This window comes from Leucoraja erinacea, chromosome 29 (assembly GCF_028641065.1).
Source record: "Leucoraja erinacea ecotype New England chromosome 29, Leri_hhj_1, whole genome shotgun sequence".
In the NCBI taxonomy this organism is placed as follows: domain Eukaryota; kingdom Metazoa; phylum Chordata; class Chondrichthyes; order Rajiformes; family Rajidae; genus Leucoraja; species Leucoraja erinaceus.
Window position 1 is genome coordinate 16,534,921 of NC_073405.1, and position 20,735 is coordinate 16,555,655.

At 42.5% G+C, this 20,735-nt stretch overlaps 2 protein-coding genes across 3 annotated transcripts in view; one reads left to right on the top strand and one right to left on the bottom strand.

Moving 5' to 3' along the window:
• The window catches only part of LOC129711242 (elongation factor 2), a 523,480-nt gene that overhangs the window by 166,501 nt on the left and 336,244 nt on the right, over positions 1-20,735 (top strand). The window lies entirely within an intron of this gene.
• The window catches only part of LOC129711244 (cyclic AMP-responsive element-binding protein 3-like protein 3), a 30,404-nt gene that overhangs the window by 6,876 nt on the left and 2,793 nt on the right, over positions 1-20,735 (bottom strand). The window contains exons 2-7 of the mRNA XM_055658763.1: positions 10,959-11,105; positions 9,730-10,012; positions 7,183-7,301; positions 6,085-6,192; positions 3,731-3,837; positions 1,990-2,058 (exon numbers count right to left, since the gene is read on the bottom strand). Of these exons, the coding sequence (XP_055514738.1) occupies positions 1,990-2,058; positions 3,731-3,837; positions 6,085-6,192; positions 7,183-7,301; positions 9,730-10,012; positions 10,959-11,105 (833 nt within the window). The remainder of the gene's footprint in view (positions 1-1,989; positions 2,059-3,730; positions 3,838-6,084; positions 6,193-7,182; positions 7,302-9,729; positions 10,013-10,958; positions 11,106-20,735) is intronic.

Genomic DNA, 20,735 nt, shown 5'->3' on the forward strand with positions numbered 1-20,735 from the left:
CAGTCCTTTTATTTTTTTTCCATTATTTCTCCAAAGATACAAACTTCCTAGTATTCTAAGTTCTATTCAGACATCACTTTAGCGAGGGTGACACTGACTCCTGAATCCTGCAGACATGCAAGTTAAAATTCTCACCCCTTCAGTTTAAATCCCTTGCTAATCTCTCACCTACCGACCTACATTTCCACCTGTAAACGCCTCTGCTAAATGTTCGAAATTCAGCAATGCTACCCACTTCTTTGATATTTTCATTAGACACAATGTGTTACAGTGTCGAGTTTTCTCCCAAAAATATTATTGCCCCAAGGCTTACAAATCCTTTAAGATCCTTCTTATAATCATAATCATGATTTATTAGCCAAGTATGTTTTGCGACATACGAGGAACTTGGTTTGCCATACAGTCATACCAAAAAAGCAACAAGACACACAACTACATAAAAATTTGCCATAAACATCCACCACAGTGACTCCTCCACATTCCCCACGGTGATGGAAGGCAATAAAGTCTTATCTTCTTTCCTCCTGTACTCCCACGGTCGGGGGAGTCGAACCATCCGCAGCCGGCGATCGAGCTCCCACATCGGGGCGGTCGAAACTCCTGCGGCTTGGAGTCCCCGAAGTCCGTCTCTAACCAGGGACCACGAGTTCCACGATGTTAAAATCCGCAGCTCCCGCAGGTTGAAGCACCAAAGGCTGAACACAGGCAAAGGGATCGCCCGCTCCAAGATGTTAAAATCCGCAGGCTCCGCGGTTTTGGAGCTCTAGAAGTCCCAAACAAGGGGCCGCCAACTCCACAATGTTAGGCCGCAGTGCGGACGGAGATACGAAGGTTTAACCCAACCCACCACCCCCCCACAAATACAAAACTAAAGATAAACTAAAACATACATTTTACAGCAAACTAAAAACACAAAGCAGGAAACAGACGAAAACAGATTGTTGGTGAGGCAGCCATCGTGCTTTCACTAGATGCTATCACCAATAACTTCAAGCTTTGATGTCCAAGCTCCCGTATCTTCCCCCATAAGGTAGAAGAGAGCAAAGAGAATGGCTAAGGTGGCAGGCATTCTTGACGATATTTCCATCCTTCCTGATACAATGCACCATGAAGATGGACTGGATGGAAGGAAGTGTGCATGTGATGCGCAAGACAGTGTTCACCACTCTCTGCAGGTTCAGGCAGTGTTCACCACTCTCTGCAGGTTCAGGCACACAAGAGCAGAGCAGTTGCCACACCAGGCTGAGATGCATCCCATCAGAAAACTTTCTATAGCACAACAGGTTACCTTACATTTCTTGGGAAATGGAATGATGGAGGTTTCCTTGAAGCAGATGAGGACAATAGGCTGCTGAAATGGGAGGTTGAAGATGTCTGTGAAGACTGGGGCCAGTTGATTGGCACCTGATTTCAGAAATCACTCATGAGCTCTAGCTGGATCAGTTGCTTTCCGAGAATTCACCCTCATGAAAACAGATCTGACCTGCTACCTACATGTACGCACAAAGCCAGTGGAGGATGGAGCTATGTGCCTTTGTGGAACTTTGTTTGCCTGTTCAAAAGGAATGTAAAAGGCATTGAGCTCAATAGGGGAGAGATAGATTTTGCCAGAGACTGTCCCCAATTTCATCTTATAGCCTGTGATGATATTCAGGCCCTGTCATGGTCACCTGGCATCTGCTTGATTGAATTGAGTGTCTAGCTTGTTTTGGAATGTTATTTTAGCATCCCTGACAGCCTTGTTTGGTCTCTTGTACAGTACTGGCTCATCCTTCTTGAAAGTCTTGGGGATCTGGCAGAGACTTTAAATCTACTAAAGTGCTATAATGGAATGACCAGTGAATCCCTCTGGTCATACAAAGCTTGAGGTTGGGATAAGCCCTAATTGCCTTGGTCGGAACACAGTCGTCAATGCATTTGTTGATGAAACCATCAATGCTAATGTACCACAGACTAAAGTAAAATACATTTAGCAGGATGGCTACTCACGTATTTTGCTTCTCCAAATGGATGACCTTCCTCTGTAGCTCATGGTTCTGGGCCGTGCAAGCAGCCATCCTGAAGGTGAAAAAAACATTTAGTGGTTCCGAAGTAGTATTGGGTCTACAAATTCAAACACACTGCCATCTCCTTGATCAGACACCGGGTATTGGGCATTTTAAATTACACCTGTATACCTGATGCCGGATCAGGTCCTCAGAGCACTGAATGTTCTTATTCAGACACTGAGCTCTGGGACTTCTAGCCTAGAAACAACCTTCTGCTGGGTATACTTTAAACAGGGAGGTTTAAGGCACTCTGTGGTTTTCTTTTGTCACCTATCCTAATTGGTATTTCTTTTTCACTCTGATAACTCCCTCTGAGAGACCTTGGAAGGTTTTACTCAATGACCACCATATGAACACTGTACAGCTAATCTGCTGTAATACAATAGTTGCTTCCTTAAGAAATCTCATATTATAGAAATTTGCTGTGTCAATGGGGCAAGGGGGTTATAGTCTTGCGTCATTCAAACTCGCAATAACAACTATTTTTCTTGAAGATTTTTAATAACCGTACATTTATTTTTGTTACTGCAAGTTAATAATACAAATAGTTTAATTGAGGTTTGTTGCACAAGTGCCATTAAAAATGATTGCTTGTCAATTTCAATGATTACTTGCAGTGAAACTGGCAGCTGTGTTCTGAAGAGACAATGCTTTCTATGGAAACTGTTTTTCCCCCAAGACAACTAAGACAGCTTTTCTTCTGTTTGTCAGTTTCCAAATTAACTTTTAAGTGGTTCTCTGGTTCATGCTCCGAATTGCGTCATAACCAATTCAGTCCACATAATACAACGTTTCCTAATTCATCAGTTACGTTGAACTACCTCTATAAATGTTCCTGTTATTTCCCACTGAAACCACAATCACATTCGAGAGTCAAATTTGTTTGCTCAGTTCCTAAATTCTGCATGCCCTGCACCCTCCTAAAGCCCCACTAAGCTGGTACAGGGATTATCTCTTGTGCCACCACATGTGCAATAGGTCCCGAGGTTAGTTGCTGTCTCGTGGCTCCAACAAACAGGGTTCCATCCTGAGCAGCATTTGCACATTCTCCCTGTGACTACGTGGGTTGACCAAGGATGCTCCAGATTCCCACCACTCATTCCAAAGTAGTGTGGGTTGGTAGGTTAACTGCCTATCATTGCACCAAGTGTGTGGATGAGTGATAGAATCTGGGGGAATTGATGGGAATTTGGGAAAAGGATTAGTGTAGGATTAGTCCAACTCAATGCTTGGTGCTGGCATGGACTAAAGGGCCTGTTCCACGAGCATGCGACCAAACCGGAAGCGGGGGCCGCGCGGTGGTCGAATGAGTGACGTGAAGTTTGAGCGAAGACCGCGGGAAGTTCGTGCGTGACGTACGGCGTCAAGACGCTGCGTATGTCCGTCGAGGCGGTGCGTATGTCCGTCGAGGCGGTGCGTACAGCCTCAATGTGGCTGCGGGCCGGCAGGCCGTTGCCGCGCGGAATTTTTGAACACTGTAGGTTTCCTGGAGCCCCGCGCGATGTTGGGACCAGCTCCGCACGACTCCACACGGTTCCGGCGATCGAAGTGGGACCGGCCCCGCGAGGCCGTACGGCTCACGCGACCACGTTAGGTCGCGCTTGCCACATGCTCGTGGGACAGGCCCTTAAGTCAGCTGAACGGTTTATTTCTGTGCTGTAGGACTTTATGATATCCCTCACCTGTTTTCTAAGCCATCGATATACTGCTTTTTCTTCTTGCGACTCTCCTGAGCAGACTGTTTATTCCGGATCTTTCTCCTGATCTTCTTCAAAACCCGTTCTTCTTGCTAGAGTGGGGCAAGAGCTCAACTTGTCAACCTGTCTGTCATAGCTTGATTCAAATACAGCTCAGAAGCTGAAGTAGAGGAGGATGAAAAACGGGTGGGGGTGAGGGAGAGAGATAGGGAGAAAGAGAACGAGTTGGATAAAGTAAAAAAGAGGAATGTGCGAGGGAAAGAGAAATAGTGAATATTGGAGAGACTGTGCATGAGAGGTAGAAATAGAAAATGAGAGTGAGATTTTTAAAAAACGGCTCCAAATGTTTGAACCAGAATGTGGCAACTCATCTAATGGCTCAGCTAGAAGGAGCTGTTATTTTATGCAGCAATCATCACGTGCTATTCCTGGCCATCCTTCATCACGACTCAGGTAGTTTCAACTCAGAAAATGAATCAGAATATGCTCAGAATGGAACAATGGCAACCCAGTGCAGTTACAATGAGACCTCTGGTGTTTCCATTGGGATTCAGGTCATGGTGGAAAATGTCATTGGTCTCCTGAAGATGGGATTCCATTGCCTGTGTCAGGCTGAAGGGAAGGGAAGGGAAGGAGATCCTATTGTACATGCAGAGTTTTTATGGTCTGCAGTTTGACATATCTCATGAGATCATGATGTCATTACTGAGGCAATCATGCAATGAGTACCTCAGCAGAAAAATGCTAGGGAAGATATTTACAACCAGGTTAAACGTACGCTGCACAATGAAAATTGTCTGAAGAGCCGGCAGTCAGTTCTGCACGGAAAGGTCTCAGTCTCAGTAGAGAGTCCTTTTAAATAGCCAGAGTAGCACAAAACCAGCATGGTTACTCCTTCTTCACAGGAGACTGTTTTCAGTGTGTGGCATTGAGCAGGGACAAGCTGAAATGGTCATTATGCAAGTATTACCATTGACAAGTCATCAGTGTTAACACAGATAATGTATCGTCCAATATTGTTATCATTTCCCCAGGAAATTATATCTGGCAAAATTCAACAGATAGAATAGATACTTGAGTATGTAACAGCCTTTGTCATCCAACTTCAAGGTCTGTATCTGAAGAAAACAACAAAGACCACTCCAATAACAAAACTCTCTTCACCCCACCCCCAAACATACAATTGTAATAGTGAGGAAATAGTTACAGGAATGGATCACAATGAATGATTACGCTTCGGAATTATACCAGTCAATACTGGAGGAAAATACAGATAGGGTGAGACTCGAAACAACTGGTATCCGCCCTGTTGCAAGCTATCAAGTCACATCTAGAAGCACAGACTTCCTTCCAATGACAAACTGAGGGAAATGCCATACTTGCCAGGGCAACCTTGGCCTGCCCTTCTCACATCCCTCACCGCAGATTGCTCTCTTGTTCGCCTATCATACAAGTCCCACAGGTTTCAATACTTTAGTTGCTTCCACCTCTAATCACATCTTCTAACACCTACTGATACTTCTTGTCCCTCCATTCTCCCCAATGCCTCTTTCAGTGCTGGAAAAGCCATGGTGGAAGGGAGTCATAGTTTTCCCTAAAACTAATACTGAAAAGTCAGGGGATCGAGTCACCATCTGAAAAATGAGGAGAGGCATTATTGGTTAAGCCAGATCATTATCCAAAACATGAAGTCACCTTCCCCTTCGAGATGATGGGGGATGTGTCATTGAAGTTTGGTTTACACTCTTGCCTAGTCATCTGCAGTGAATCATCAGAGCCAGCTACACAACCGAGGCAGGAAATTCATGTTAATAAGAGCAGATGGACCCTGTTTAGCCCATACTACTCACGCCAGCCCATCTGCCCTCCTGGTCCCATCATTGACATTTTACCTCAATAATATTCCGTTTTTGACGTTCAAGCTCTCCAGCATCAGCAGGACTTTTGGGAGTGTTCCGCATTCCCATGACACTTTGTGGCTCCACCACCAAAGAGCCAAGCTTTAATTCTGTATCTCCTTCTGGACTCTAACCCCCGGAGAAAATAGTTTATCTCCTTCATCCAACCAACACCTCTCCAATCGCTCAAATATTCAAGATAATCATCCCGCCTCGAATAACTCCACCTCCAAAGCCGCCTAATCTTTCTTGAGATGTAGTGTTGGGACTGAATGTTGTGCTGCACATAAATTATACATGCAACATAAATCCACCCCTTCGGTCCTTGAGATAAAGGAAATAGTTTTGAGAATCACTAGCCATGCATTGACTCACTCCCATTAATAACGTACGTGCTCTTGTTGGAATCCACTCAGTCTCCACAGCAAAGTATTGATATACCTTAGTCAACGGCAGCTGGGATGGAAGAGTGGTCCCTTCTTTCAACAGTAACTTCTTCTCATCTTCGTTGAGCACCAGCTCCCGGGCATAGAATGGCTGTGGTGGGTTCTGCAAAGAAACAGGAGAAAGTAAGGGGCGTCTAGGATGTCAGGGATGCCTCAGTTTTGAGGTGGGACTGGATAGGCATGACTAGTTTGCCTCAGAGTGGAGGTAGCTGTGGAGTGACTCAATTGGAGAAAGCTAATTTATGAGTGTCTGACTCTAGAGGGTATAGTTTTAAGGTGAAGGGCAGAAGGTTAAGAATGGATCTGAGGAATAATATTTCCACTCTTCTTGAGATCATCTGTTGCCAACCCTATTTTGTTCTGGCCTTTTTTCCTTCTTTCAGTCTGAAGAAGTGTTCTGACCCAAAACGTCACCTATTTCATTTCTCTAGAGATGCTGCATGACCCGCTGAGTTACTCCAGCGTTTTGTGTGTATCACCTGAGCTTTAATTTGATAATTTATCTGAAAAATAACACCTCATGCTGACAGCAGTCCCACAGTACTGCACTGTCCCATCAGCCTGAAACATGTGCTCAAACTGAATGCATTGGCTCAGAATTAGAGTGAGATGTTCACTAGTGATAACTCCTTCCAAAGGCTTTAACAAGAGAGTAGGAACATTGTCAATATATCTTATTAGGAGTTAATGCTCGCTGCATCACTAATTACACGTCTGTTTAAATTAGAACATGTATCAATATATTTATGTAGCAGGTATTTAACAATGTACTGATTAAGAATACATTTGGATTCAAACTGGCCTGGTTTGCAGTTGAAGTTTGTGAAAAAGTTTTGTAGTTATAATAGTAGCATGCAGCACAGGAGAACATTCAGCCCATCGTGCCTGCGCAAATTCTATGCAAAATTAATCCCTCGGACATATTCCACACATTCCGACATACATTAAATCTGTAACATCAAAATTAATTTCTCACTCAACCTCATCTTAAAACTAAATACGCCATGTAATGCAAAGTAAAGCAATACTGCACTCTTCAGGATAGAACATTCATTTGAAGCAACATGTTGACATGGGACACCCACAGACTCACCTTCTCCGACATGTTTGAGAGCAGTAGGTCCTTGACAGTGAGTGTGAGGAAATTGTTCGTAGCAGGCTGTGTTGGAATGTTACGTGCTCCTTCCTCAAGCGCCTCAGTATTCCAGTCACCTGACAGAATAAATAAAGCATTTACATTGGGATCTCAGTATCAGTTAGTGTCTGTGAATGCACAACGCAAATACAGCAGAACAAGCTAAAAAAAGTCTTTAAATGCAGCAAGGGTTGTCACAGAAGCATTATTATACTTTAAGTATTCATTCCTTTCACCACCAGTTCACAGTGGCTGTAGTGTGCACCAGCTACATAATGCAGTGTAATTACTCGCACAAGCCACTCCAGCAACATCTCCCAAACCTGCTATTCTCCCCTCAAGAAGGGCAAGGACAGCAGGTTCATGGATACGCCGCCAGCTCCCAGGTTGCGCACCATTTTGATTTGGAAATACGTCACTGGACTTTCATCATCACTTGATTTCATTCCTTCCACTGGGCGAGTACCTTCACCAGAAGTACCGCAGTAGTTGAAGGTGGCAGATCAGCACCAGTTTCTCAAGGAAAGTTACAGGTGGCAATAAATGCTGCGTTGGCCAGCAAACCCAGAAATGAATATATTTTAAAATGACATTGAGCACTGACTAAAGGTTTTGACAGAGTGGCAGATGTTACATAGAAATTAGGTGCAGGAGTAAGCCATTCGGCCCTTCGAGCCTGCACCGCCATTCAAAATGATCATGGCTGATCATCCAACTCAGTATCCTGTACCTGCCTTCTCTCCATACCCCCTGATCCCTTTAGCCACAAGGGCCACTAATTCCCTCTTAAATATAGCCAATGAACTGGCCTCAACTACCTTCTGTGGTAGAGAATTCCACAGATTCACCACTCTCTGTCTGAAAAATGTTTTCCTCTAAAATGTTAAAAGTGATGGAGGTGGGGAAGCAAGAGGAGTTAGGTTAGGAATGCCAGAGCAAGGCCAATCCTCAAATTCCAGATTATTTTAACATCCCAAAACCTCTCGGTCTCTGTTATGAATGACTAAGCTCCCACAGCTCTCCAGGTAGAATATTTCAAAAATACAGCAGCCTTTGAGTGAAGGAATTTCTCTCATCCCCTAGTTCAAGATTCCTCGGCATGCGAAAACATCCTCTCCACACCTGTACTGTGGAGCATCCTAAGAATTTTGTACATTTCAAAGTCATAGCTCATTGATCGAAATTAAAGAACAGAGGAACGAGAATTGATCTAGTCGACCTCTCCTCATTTGACACAGCTACCATTCCCGACTGACTCTGTCTCATACATCTCATCAGCAGAAGTCATATCTGAGGGTAAATTCTTGGAAAGTAACCGTCTCAGATGGTGTCCCTTGATGGATTCTGAAATTGTGCACCAATCAAAAGGCCACAGCCTTCATGGACATCTTCAATCTCCCACTTCAAGCACTCACGTTACCCATCTGTTTCAAGTGTAGCTTGCCCTCTTTGCCCCCTACATGAGCTGCGCCGCAGGTTCGTAAACTTTAATTCCCTTATAGGTGTTTTACTGGTGTTTCTCACACAGATATTCAAAAAAACCCAACACTCAATAAATCAATCTTTTATAGTACCTTTAAGTATTAATTACTATGTGGGCCCACACACTCACTCACACAAGCCGGCAACATTAAAAACAAAACAAGAATAACCCCACGTTGCAGGCCTGGTCGAAGCTGGAGAGCGTCGCGGCCAAATACAGTGGAAGCCGACAAGTGCACAGTGCAGAAGCTCACAAGATGGCGGGGAGTTGGCTGACCAGAGAGGACCCCATGTGGCAGAAATCTTCCTTCTCCCTCGTTGTCTCCAGGGCTCAGCTAACCGCTGCTCTCACTCTCCTCGTAATCACAAAGTCCAAACAACGACAGTCTTTAATCTACACCTCCGAGTTGAAGGGGTAGCAATTAGCCTAGGCTTCTTCTGGACTTCTTCTGGACTTCTCTCTCTCTCCTGGACTTCGATTACCCACAATTCCCAGCTCCCGCGCCCCAAACCAATCACCACACAGGAAAAATGATCTAACTCATTAACAACAAATCAAAATGCAGGACACATATTCACAGCAAAACTTATATAAATCTCTTAATGAGAAAAGCTAATATGAAGTTACACAGGGCTACACAAGGAAACCACCATCCTTCCAGTCCCCAAGCAGAGTAAAGTGACTATCTCAATGACTACCTCTGAGTATCTCTAACATCAATTATAATGAAGTGCTTTCAAAGATTGGTAATGACCCACAACTGTGCCAGCTTTTTGGACCATCTAGACACTCACAATTTGGATAAGGAAAAATATGTCTCAGGAGAATGCCACTTCCCATGCGCTACAGGCAGTACTCCATCCCCTTGACACTTTGACCGTGTTTGAGTACAAACATTGGCACATCATGTTGCAGCTGTACAAGTTATTGGTGAGACCACATTTGGAGGACGGTGTGCAGTTCGTTATTGTTGTGTTCACACTAAATCACCCAGATACTTCCAGAGTTAAAAGGCAGCTTACCACAGTTAATAGAGAAATCCACATCTGGGTATGTCACATCTGGAACTCCTGGACAAGGGTCTGGGCAGCAGGACACTGGGCCAGGATAAAAAGGCAGTTCCCCGTGGAAACTCTCGAAGTCTCGGGGGCTGTTGAATGGCTGCTGCGGGCTGTCCAACTGATCAGACAGCTGGTCTTCAGATATCCCACTGTCACTGCCAGCCGAGGACCAGAGCGGGGAGGAAGGGACAGCTTCTGCCAGAATGGAGGACAGGATCTCTTCATTACTTCTCCCATTGTGAATCTGCGGCAGAGTAAGGAGCTTGAGGTAAGAGACGAGATTAGTCACCTTGAGAGGTCCATTAACAGTTTGCTTCAGGTTATGTTTTGTGAAAGGGAAATGACCTGCATTTGAATATTCTGCATGTATGGGGTAAACCAGGTTACTTAGCTGTGTGTATGCGTGCGCATGTGTGTGTGAAGTTACCCACATTATAATATTCCATGAATGTGAGATGACGTAGGATAGAACACTTGTTGATATAAAAGCAGAAAATGCTGTTAATACTCAACAGGTCAGGCCACATCTGTGAGAAGAGAAGCAGAATTAGCATTTTGCATTGAAGACTTTTTATTTTTAATTTCCAAAATCTGCAGTTTTATTTTAAATTTTCACTAGAATGCTTCATTGGTGCAGTAACACAGGTTACAATGTGAGTGTGGGAGAGATAACCAGGCGCAGGATGCTCTGTGTGACCCGAATGACCCTGGGTTATGGTGTACTGTGTGCGGAGTGACCCTTGAGGTATGGTGCACCTGCATAACTGCAGTTACCCGGAGCTATAACCTGCAGTTACAATGTTACTTCGTAACCCTTGCTTTCCCTCTCTCTTCATCCCCCCCCCCCCACTTCTCCGACCAGTCTTGCTGTCTCAGACTACATTTTATCTTGGTTTGCTTTGTTGTTACCTTCTCCCAGCTAAAAATGTTCTATCTATTCTACATTTTTCCTTGATCTCAATTTCCCTTTGCCCTGTTTTCACACCTCCTTATCTATCTATCTCGTTCGCCCCTGAATCAGTCTGAAGAAGGGTCTTGACCCAAAATGTCACCCATTCCTTCTCTCCAGAGATGATCACTGTCCCGCTGAGTTACTGTAGCATTTTGTGTCTATCTTTGGTTTAAACCAGCATCTACATATATACGTTACAATGTTCTATGTGGAGATATGACATTACAATTCTCCTTACACTGGGCTGTGCCATCTCCCAGCACTCTGTACTCTCCCTGCCATTTGCGTGGAAGTTTTCATTGCGAAGAATCCCATCCTGCTGGTCAAAGAGTAGATCCAGGAGCTCCACGCTGTCCAGTCGATGGGTCAAGCATTCTCCTGGCACCTGGTGGAGGAAAATGCAGAAACTGTAATCCCATAGTGAAGGTAGGGACCCAAACGTCAAGCCAAGATAATATATATAGGTGATCAATAACAGCCATAATTAAAGGATATGTTATATTAACCATCAATACAAATAAGAACAAGCTCTCAAACTGCTTCCAAATGTAATTTATAGATGATAATCTGCTTTGAAAGTTATAGGCTGTGGGCCAAGGAGCTATTCCAGTGTTTCATGACCCAAGTCACAGAATTACATGAAATTTTCACATATTGTGTAAAAATATATATATAAATCACCCCTAAAACTCGTCATGAACAAGACTTGCACATTTTTATTAAATTAGAGAAAAACCGGAAAAATGTATCTGTATGGACTTTAATTAATTTAATTGCACCCTTTATAATGTGAAGAAATGAGATTTGGAGGCTGTACATTCACTCACTCACTCATTCACTCACTCATCACTCATTCATTCATTCACTCACTCACTCATTCACTCACTCACTCACTCACTCACTCATTCATTCATTCATGAAGTTGAGGGCCTAAACTATATGTATCAATAACAAGGTAAATTAAACATTTTCACTAATGTTGTAGAATAATAAGTCTTAATCATCTAATCTCGGAGCTGCCTGCGATAACTTACTGGGAAAAGGTGCTCTAATCGTGGGGCCTATGTATTTAACATAGTGAAGCCGCAGTCTCAATTAAAAAGCGTCCGATTCGTGAATGCGGAGCCGCGGATTTTCTCCGGGGGCGGGGGGGGGTTGTACATAGTGCCGTCCGTAGCGGCCGTTTCCAAGAAAACGGAGGAATATATCTATCTGGAATATATATAGGTATATATATATAGGTATAATAATATATTATATTATATAATAATATATTATATTATTGTATTATTAGACCTATATTACTATCTGGAATATATATAGGTATAATGATATATAGTTTAAATGGACTGCAACACGGAAAAAGGCTGCCCATCGTGTAATATGGGCATTGGCCATTAGATGGCGCTTACTTTCCCAATCTCATTTTCTAATTAGTTTAATTAATTAATGTGCAAATTTCGGCAATGACGAGTTATGACTTCCTTCTCAATTATATTTCATCTAAATCTGTGGAAAATTTCATGTAGTTTGGTGACTTAGGTCACGAAAACTGATTTCTAGACACATTTTTGATGCTCGGCCCACAGCCTATTAGAGGAGCTGCATAAATAAACACTGCTGTCTGTAAAAGGACCAGGCTGTTGTTCACAGCAGGAGACCATTTCAGCGAAATGCTTTGGAATCTGACAAAGAAATTACTTGGAGAACTAGCACTCACAATGCTGTGCGACAAGAGTGTTACCTTGGGAGTCTGTGGTTTGTCCTCAGCTGCAGTTAGAATACCAATGCAAACTACCATGCAAGCATGCTTTCTGTAAAGACAGGTACTTACACTACTGAGTCTGACATCAGCAATATTGATGAAATTTAAAAAAAAGGCATTTTAATATTCATAGTTGGTATTGTCAGTTAGGATGTATTCCCAATGTAAATATATAATTTAATTAAACCATTTGTCCTTACCCAAAATATTCAGGTGAACCAGACATTGAAACTACTGAAAATGTTTTAAATTAAGTGTTTACATCCACACCTCTGGTCTTCACATGGGTCATTCAAAGTCACAACAGTAAGTAAAAAAGATTTACAAGGATTTAAGTCTCAAATAGCATAATGACTGTAGCTGGTAGATTTCTCTCTCACTAACAAGTCTCTGGGCTTGTATATTTAACCCTACTTCAAGTGAAGTACTGAAGAACTGTTCAACCTAATCTGTGCCAGCTTTTGGCTGAGATATTGAAACAAATTCCTCTCTGGCAGGTGTACAAGTTCCGGGAGCACTAATCACAAAGAGCAAGGAAATCTGCCTGGTGTCCTGAACAATATTTATCCCTCATTTTATTTCACTAACAAAGCAATGGCCACTTGACATTGTGGGGATTCTCCACAAAGTCAAGTTATTGCTTTACCAAAGCAAATGTGTTTCAGAAGTAATTTATTGGTTGTAAAGTACTTTAGGATAGAGCTGTTGAGATTGCAGAAAATAATTGTACGATTCCTGTAAATGGGTGATTTGTGGTCAGTACAGTCTCGGTGGGCCAAAGGGCCTGTCCCCGTGCTATACCTTTCGCTGATTCCATAATTCAATTAATCTGATTTTATTTAATAATAGGTAGCGTGGCACTTTATTCCATCTGCAAGTAATTCAGATATAATACGTGCATTGGTTATAATGCGAGATAGGAAAAATTATTTGGGAGTCAAGGAAATGGCAAAGAAATTAGCTATTTAGTGCCTGCCTTAATAAAAGAGGAAACAAAAACATCTAGAAGTGGGGTATAAGACCAGGCCTGAGAGAATATGAAATAACATAGAATGTCGAACATAGAAAAGGACAGCACAGGAGCAGGCCCTGTGGTCTGATAAATATGCTGCATGTTTTTGACCTTGTAACTAGCAAAATAGATAAGGGGACCAGAACTCACCATGTATTTAGATTTTCAGAAGGTCTTCAATTAAGTGCCACACTACTTGCTATTACTTAAAATGAGTCATAAGATCATAAGTGACAGGAGCAAAATTAGGCCATTCGGCCCATTTCATCTACTCCATCGTTCAATCATGGCTGATCTATCTTTCACTCCTAACCCCATTCACTCCTTCTCCCCATAACGTCTGACACCTGTACTAATCAAGAATCTGTCTATGTCTGCTTAAATATATCCACTGATTTTGCCTCCACAACCTCTGTGGCAAAGAATTCCACAGATTTACCACCCTCTGACAAAAGAAATTCCTCCACATCTTCTAAAAGAATGTCCTTTAATCCTGAGGCTATGACCTCTAGTCCTAGACTCTCCCACTAATGGAAACATCCACTCCATATCCACTCTATCTAAGCCTTTCACTATTCTATACGTTTCAATGAGGTCCCCCCTCATTCTTCTAAACTCCAGCGAATATAGGCCGATTGCTGTCAAACGCTCATCCTATGTTAACTTACTCATTCCTGCGATCATTCTTCTAAACCTCCTCTGGATCCTCTCCAGAGCCAGCACATCCTTCCTCAGATATGGTGTCCAGAATTGCTCACAATATTCCAATGTGTCCTGACCAGCACCTTATAGAGGCTCAGCATCACATACCTGTTTTTGTATACAAGCACTCTCAAAATAAATGCTAACATTTGCATTGTCGTGCCCACTGTCCATGCTGACCATCAATCACCCCATTACATAAATCCTATACTGGATTAAGCTAATTTTTATTATCCTTGCATTCTCACCAACTCTTCCCAATTCCACCACTTCAGTCTGGGAACAATTTGAAGTGACCTACATGTCTTTGGAATGTAAAAGGAAACTGGTGTACCTGGGGAAAACCCATGCTGTTACTTTTGGGCAACTTTTAACAGATGGTACACATATGGTACAAGCTGCTGGAAGAAGTGGTTGAGGCCAGCGCAATAACAATATTTAAAAGAGATTTGGGCAGGTACATAGATAGGAAAGGTTCAGAGGTATTTGTGTCAACACATGCAAATGAGACTAGTTTAGTGGATATGTAGGTTGGTATGGCTCCATGCCTTTGAACCTACTACAGACCTTCCTATTTTTTTACTTTCCATCTGTCTCTAATTTAAAACTCACTTGTCTTTTTACTTTTACAGTTCTGATAAATATTCCCTGACCTGTAACATTAACCCTGCTTCTCTCTTCACAAATTCTGCCTGACCTGGTGAATGCTTTCAGCATTGCATGGTTTTGTTTAAAGCTTGGTCAAGGATTGCAATAGTTTTCATTCGAGATATCCATACTAAGTATTTTCATAGATTGTCCAAATAAAATCATCTGTGGTAACAGGTTGGACTATGTCACACAAAACAGGATTTTGTGGAACAGCATTGCACAGAGCATTTTGTGGAATGTGTATATTTTTTATTTAATGTGAATGCCTTTTTCAATATAATTCAGATTTTTTTTTTGTCCAAGTTCCAATATTATTATTATTATAACAATTATATTTCCCTGAAAGGCATATTTAGTCTTTTAAATGCGTTAATAGAAAATTATAATACTGCGGAGCGAAAGACCAGACTTAAATTAATCATGTTAAAATCAGCCAAACCAAAAGACGGAGAAATTTGCATAAATCTGAATATATTTGTGTCCGATTAGAATAGATTTACAGTATGTGTGACTAAACATGCAACCTAACCAATTCAGAGAAGCATGATAGAAAATGTGTTGCAGTAATTGTTGATGACACAAATTATTTGTAAATTACAATACAATAAGACTTTATTAGCCATGTATGTATTGCAACATGTGAGGAATTTCAATTGCCAAGTCAGTCATGCAAATAGAAAGCAACAGAACATAAAAAACATTTTAATATAAACATCCACCAAAGTGACTTCTCCACATTCCCCACTGTGATGTGATCTCAGCCCCTCCCATGTTGAGCGATCGGACCCCGGATCGGGGCTGGTCGAACCTCTGCGTCATTGGAGCTCCCGACTCTGCGAGCTCTCAATGGTACAATCTGCAGGCGGCGGTTGAAGCGACCCCAGGCAAGGGATCGGTTCTGATGGTAGTCCACGCCCCGCAGTGGGGTTCAAAGTCAGTCCCGAGAAGGCCTCTGGCTCCACGATGTTAGGCCGCAGAGTGACCGGAGATACGACCCGGATAACAATCGCATTTCCGGCAAGGTTTGAGACTTGAAAAAAAGTTTCCCCCGACTCCCTCCCCCCACATAAAACAAACCAGAGAACATTTACACAAACTTTAAAAACACACTAAAAATAACAGTAAAAGACAAAACAGACATGCTTTGTTAAGTCCAGATAATGAGAAATATACAAGAGAAATACATCTAGCCTCAAAAACAGACGGATTGTTGGTGAGGCTGCCAATCGCGCAGTGCCCCTGATGGTACCTGGTAGTACCTGGATATACTCAGTTATCATTCCAGTCAAAATTATTCTGGCTAAACATAAATTAGGGAAAGATATTCAAATAGAACAGGATGTTAAATAAAAAATGTACCGATGAAAGCCACTAATAAAAAAGCTTAAGTACTAAATTAATCTTCAAATATGTAATTGTTTTTCTTTTTACGTTTATTTTGTTACAAAATGGAGAAAAGGCGTATTGTGCCCATGCAGTTGCCTAATAATCATAACAATGTTTCAAGCATTCTGATCTGAAAAGCAGACAGAGAAAAGAACAGTTTAAGGTCTTGGGACACAATGATTGATGAAGAGAAAAACAATGTAAGTGTTGGTTCCGACAACATGAGGAACTCTTCAAGAAAAGCCACCCATATTAAATTTGAATTAAGAGACAAGATGTATTTCTCTTGTATATTTCTCATTGTGTGGACAAAGCATGTCCCAGCCGATTGCCTACTTTTGGTGTGTAGTCAATGGTATTTTGTACAGCAAAACCCCATAAACAGTCAATAATTACTAAATGATGGTCTGAAGATGGATCCCAAACCAAAACATTTGTCTGCACACAAACATTCACAAACATTGCCTGACCCGCTAAGTTCCTCCCGCACTTTCTGCTTTCCTCAAGATGTCAACATCTGTAATTTCTTGTGCCTCCGAGTTATGTTCTTGTTGGAAGATAAACACTGGCTAGGATAATTCCCTGCTCTATTTTAAAGTAATTCTATGAAATCTTTTGTATCCTCAAAGGTTAGATTGAGTCTTGGTTTAACATCTTGCATTGAAATTCATTCACAAAGCTTCAGGAAAAGTTATTGAAGAACCAAGAATAAAAAGTTCTGGGTGTCTTTTTACCAATCTGAAAATTCTCAGCTTAAATCACCTAATTCATCTGAGAAACAGGATTCTTATTCTCTCTCAGAACAATCAAGTTTCACTAACTCGGGTTCTCCTAAAACTGTGCCACTTTAAGCGTCAACAAGCAAACAGCATTCATGGTCCCCAATGCAATCAGTGGCCTGATTTCATTGAGGGAACAGTGCAACAGTAAAACAGGAAATTATAGACCAGTTAGCCCGACATCGGTGGTGTGGAAGATGCTGGAGTCAATCGTAAAAGATTAAATAGAGTCACATTTGGATAGCAGTAATAGGATCGGTCCGAGTCAGTATGGATTTACGAAGGGGAAATTATGCTAGAATTTATCTGGAATTTTTTAAGGATGTAACTAGGAAAATGGACAAGGGAGAGTCAGTGGATGTAGTGTACCTGGACTTTCAGAAAGCATTTGATAAGGTCCCACATAGGAGATAGAGGGCAAAATTAGGGCACATGGTATTGGGGGTAGAGTGCTGACATAGATAGAAAATTGGTTGGCAGACAGAAAACAAGGAGTGGGGATTAATGGGTCCCTTTCAGAATGGCAGGCAGTGATTAGTGTGGCACCGCAAGGCTCGGTGCTGGGACCGCAGCTATTTACAATATACATCAATGATTTAGATGAAGGGATTCAAAGTAATGTTATTTTTCAAAGTAACAGGAAGGCAGATTACTATCTAAATGGTGTCAAGTTGCGAAAAGGGGAAGTACAACGGGATCTCGGGGTCCTTGTCCATCAGTTATTAAAAGTAAGCATGCAGGTACAGCAGACAGTGAAGAAAGCAAATGGCATGTTGGCCTTTAATCAATAGTGTTTTATTATTACTGTTTAATGTTTTATGTCTCATTCCTAACTGTCACAATGTCGCTGTTACTTGCGGGCGGAGCACCAAGGCAAATTCCTTGGCCAATAAACGTATTTATTCATTCATTGATTCATTCATTTATAACAAGAGGAGTTGAGTATAGGAACAAAGAGGTCCTTCTGCAGTTGTATAGAGCCCTAGTGAGACCACACTTGGAATATTGTGTGCAATTTTGGTCCCCTAATTTGAGGAAGTACATTCTTGCTATTGAGGGAGTGCAGCGTAGGTTTACAAGGTTAATTCCCAGGGATGGCGGGACTGTCATATGCTGAGAGAATGGAGCAGCTGGGCTTATATACTCTGGAGTTTCGAAGGATGAGAGGCAACCTTATTGGAACATATAAGATTATTAAGGGTTTGGACACGCTAGAGGCAGGAAACATGTTCCCGAAGTTGGGGGTCCAGAACCAGAGGCCATAGTTTAAGAATAAGGGTTAAGCAATTTAGAACAGAGACGAGGAAATACTTTTTCTCACAGAGAGTTGTGAATCTGTGGAATTCTCTTCCTCCGAGGGCGGTGGAGGCCGGTTCTCTGGATACTTTCAAGAGAGAGCTAGATAGGGCGCTTAAAGATAGCGGAGTCAGGGGATATGGGGAGAAGGCAGGAATGGAGTGTTGATTGGGGATGATCACATTGAATGGTGGTGCTGGCTCGAAGGGCCGAATGGCCTACTCCTACACCTATTGTCTATTGGCTGAATCTGTGTGTGTTGGCTGCTTTGCCCAATGAAATCAGGATTACTTTTCCCTCTCAGCTGCTCATTGGGGGGGTCACGAACTCTATACTCAAGGAGAAAAGACCACATACTTATCCTTCAATCCATCAGAGCAGGTGGGTAAGGCATGGTACTTGCCGAAAGTCTAAACTTCTTCAAAATACAGGTATTCTTTGTCTTCCAACAGCCACCACCGCTGTAACCCGGAAAGGTCTCTTTGAGCCCTCAAACTAAGAATATGCCTCCTTCGGCCATTTTCTTCATCAGCCTGTCCAGGTCCTTGTAACCCCTTTAGCATTCTCCCACTTCCCTCCCATCAATGCAGCATCCATTCACATCGTAGCAATATTTCCCAGTGGCCGGAGTGTTTTCTACATGATGGCATGTTCTTTTGCCAGCTGGCTGTAAAAGCTGCACTCACAGTGCCACATGTACATCTACATAGTGCTGAGAACCTATCAATAGGGGACCTAATAATTGTGGAGTTGGTGGAGAACTGTGGGAGAGACAAAGGATCAGTTAGTGGGGTGCAGTTCATAGGAGAAATAAGGTAATGATAAGAGAGCACTGAGAATTTTCAAAGGAATGGAGAAACAAGGTTTGATGCAAGTAAAATTCTGATGTTTCTAAATACAGTCTGGTTAGTGGAATTTACTATCTGCAGGTGAAAAGCAGGTTTGTTTAAGAAAAAACTGTAGATGCTCGTAAATCGAAGGTAGACACAAAATGCTGGAGTAACTCAGTGGGTGAGTTACTCAGTGGGTGAGTTACTCAGTGGGTGAGTTACTCAGTGGGTGAGTTACTCCAGCATTTTGTGTCTACCGGTGAAAAGCAGCCTACAGATTAAGTCAATTGTCAGACAATAAAAGACCAAAGACCATTATACAATGCCAATGGAACCACTGACTAATTGTAGCTATCAATCTTTTATCAGTCAGATACAAAAGACTGGGAATAATGTGAGAATAAACCCAAAGTATTGAAAGTAGAAACTGATCCTTTTGCTCACTTGCACCAGAGTAGCAGCAATGGCGCTGGTCACTGCCACCGCCACCCGGAAATGCCAGCAAACAAGGTTGTGCTGTGGGAACCCACCCATGGAAGACGCGACCCGGAACAGCTTATGAGGATGATGCTGAAGATGTTGATGGAAGACGCATGTGTAGAGACAAAAGAGGAGCTTTCCAGCTGAATGGAGGACAGAGATGTGTGGTGCGTCCGTCACCGTGCCCATCGGAAACCAGCACCACTGCGTCACTACAAAGGAAACTGGCCATTGTTAGCTGTGTGCTTGGTGAAAACGAGTTGATTGATGATTTAGCAGCAGCAGTAGTATGCCATAGTTTAATCAGCGAGACTGAATTTTGGAAGCAATCTATGATATAAATCCCCAACCATATTACGTGCTTAGGTGAGAAAGAATAGGGGGGGCAGGGGGTGTAAGTAGGGGGATATTTTTTCTAGGATAGTTACCTAAAACTGGATAATTCAATGCTCATACCATGCTGGATCTCCCAGATGCTGATCATTTTAAATCCACATTCCAATAATGAGCTTTATGTCCTAGGCTCCCTCCATTGCCAGAGTGAGGCCACACACAAACTGAGGGATAGCACCTCATATTCAGCTGGGGCAGCTTACAACCTTAGGTAAGAACACATGTGAGGTAAAGATAGAAGAGATGCAAATTGTGAAACCAGAGGAAGGGGAGGGGTAATGGGTGTGAGTCCAGGTGGGACACAGGGAAGATGGGGAGGGAAAGAGGGTGGGAAGGAAGTGTGGGCAGAGGTTTTTGTTCAGCTAAAATTGGAGAATCCAATGTTCATACCGTCAGACAGCAAGCTATCCAAGCAGAATACAGGTGCTGTTCCTCCAATCTGTGTGTGGCCTCACTCTGGCAATGAAGGAGGCCCAGGACACAAAAGTTATTATGGGAATGGGAAGGAGAGTTATAATGATTAGCAACCGGGAGATCCAGCAGGCCTTGGTGGAACGTATTTGGATACCTGAATGGATTGGCCTTATGCATCTCTTTTCTGCATTTATTTCTGAGAATAAAGCTGGATTCTTTTGATGCTTATATACAACTATACCACGGTATGTTAGAGGTTTTTACACCGGTTCAGAAGAAGCATGCTTGTCTCAAACAGATGTTGGGA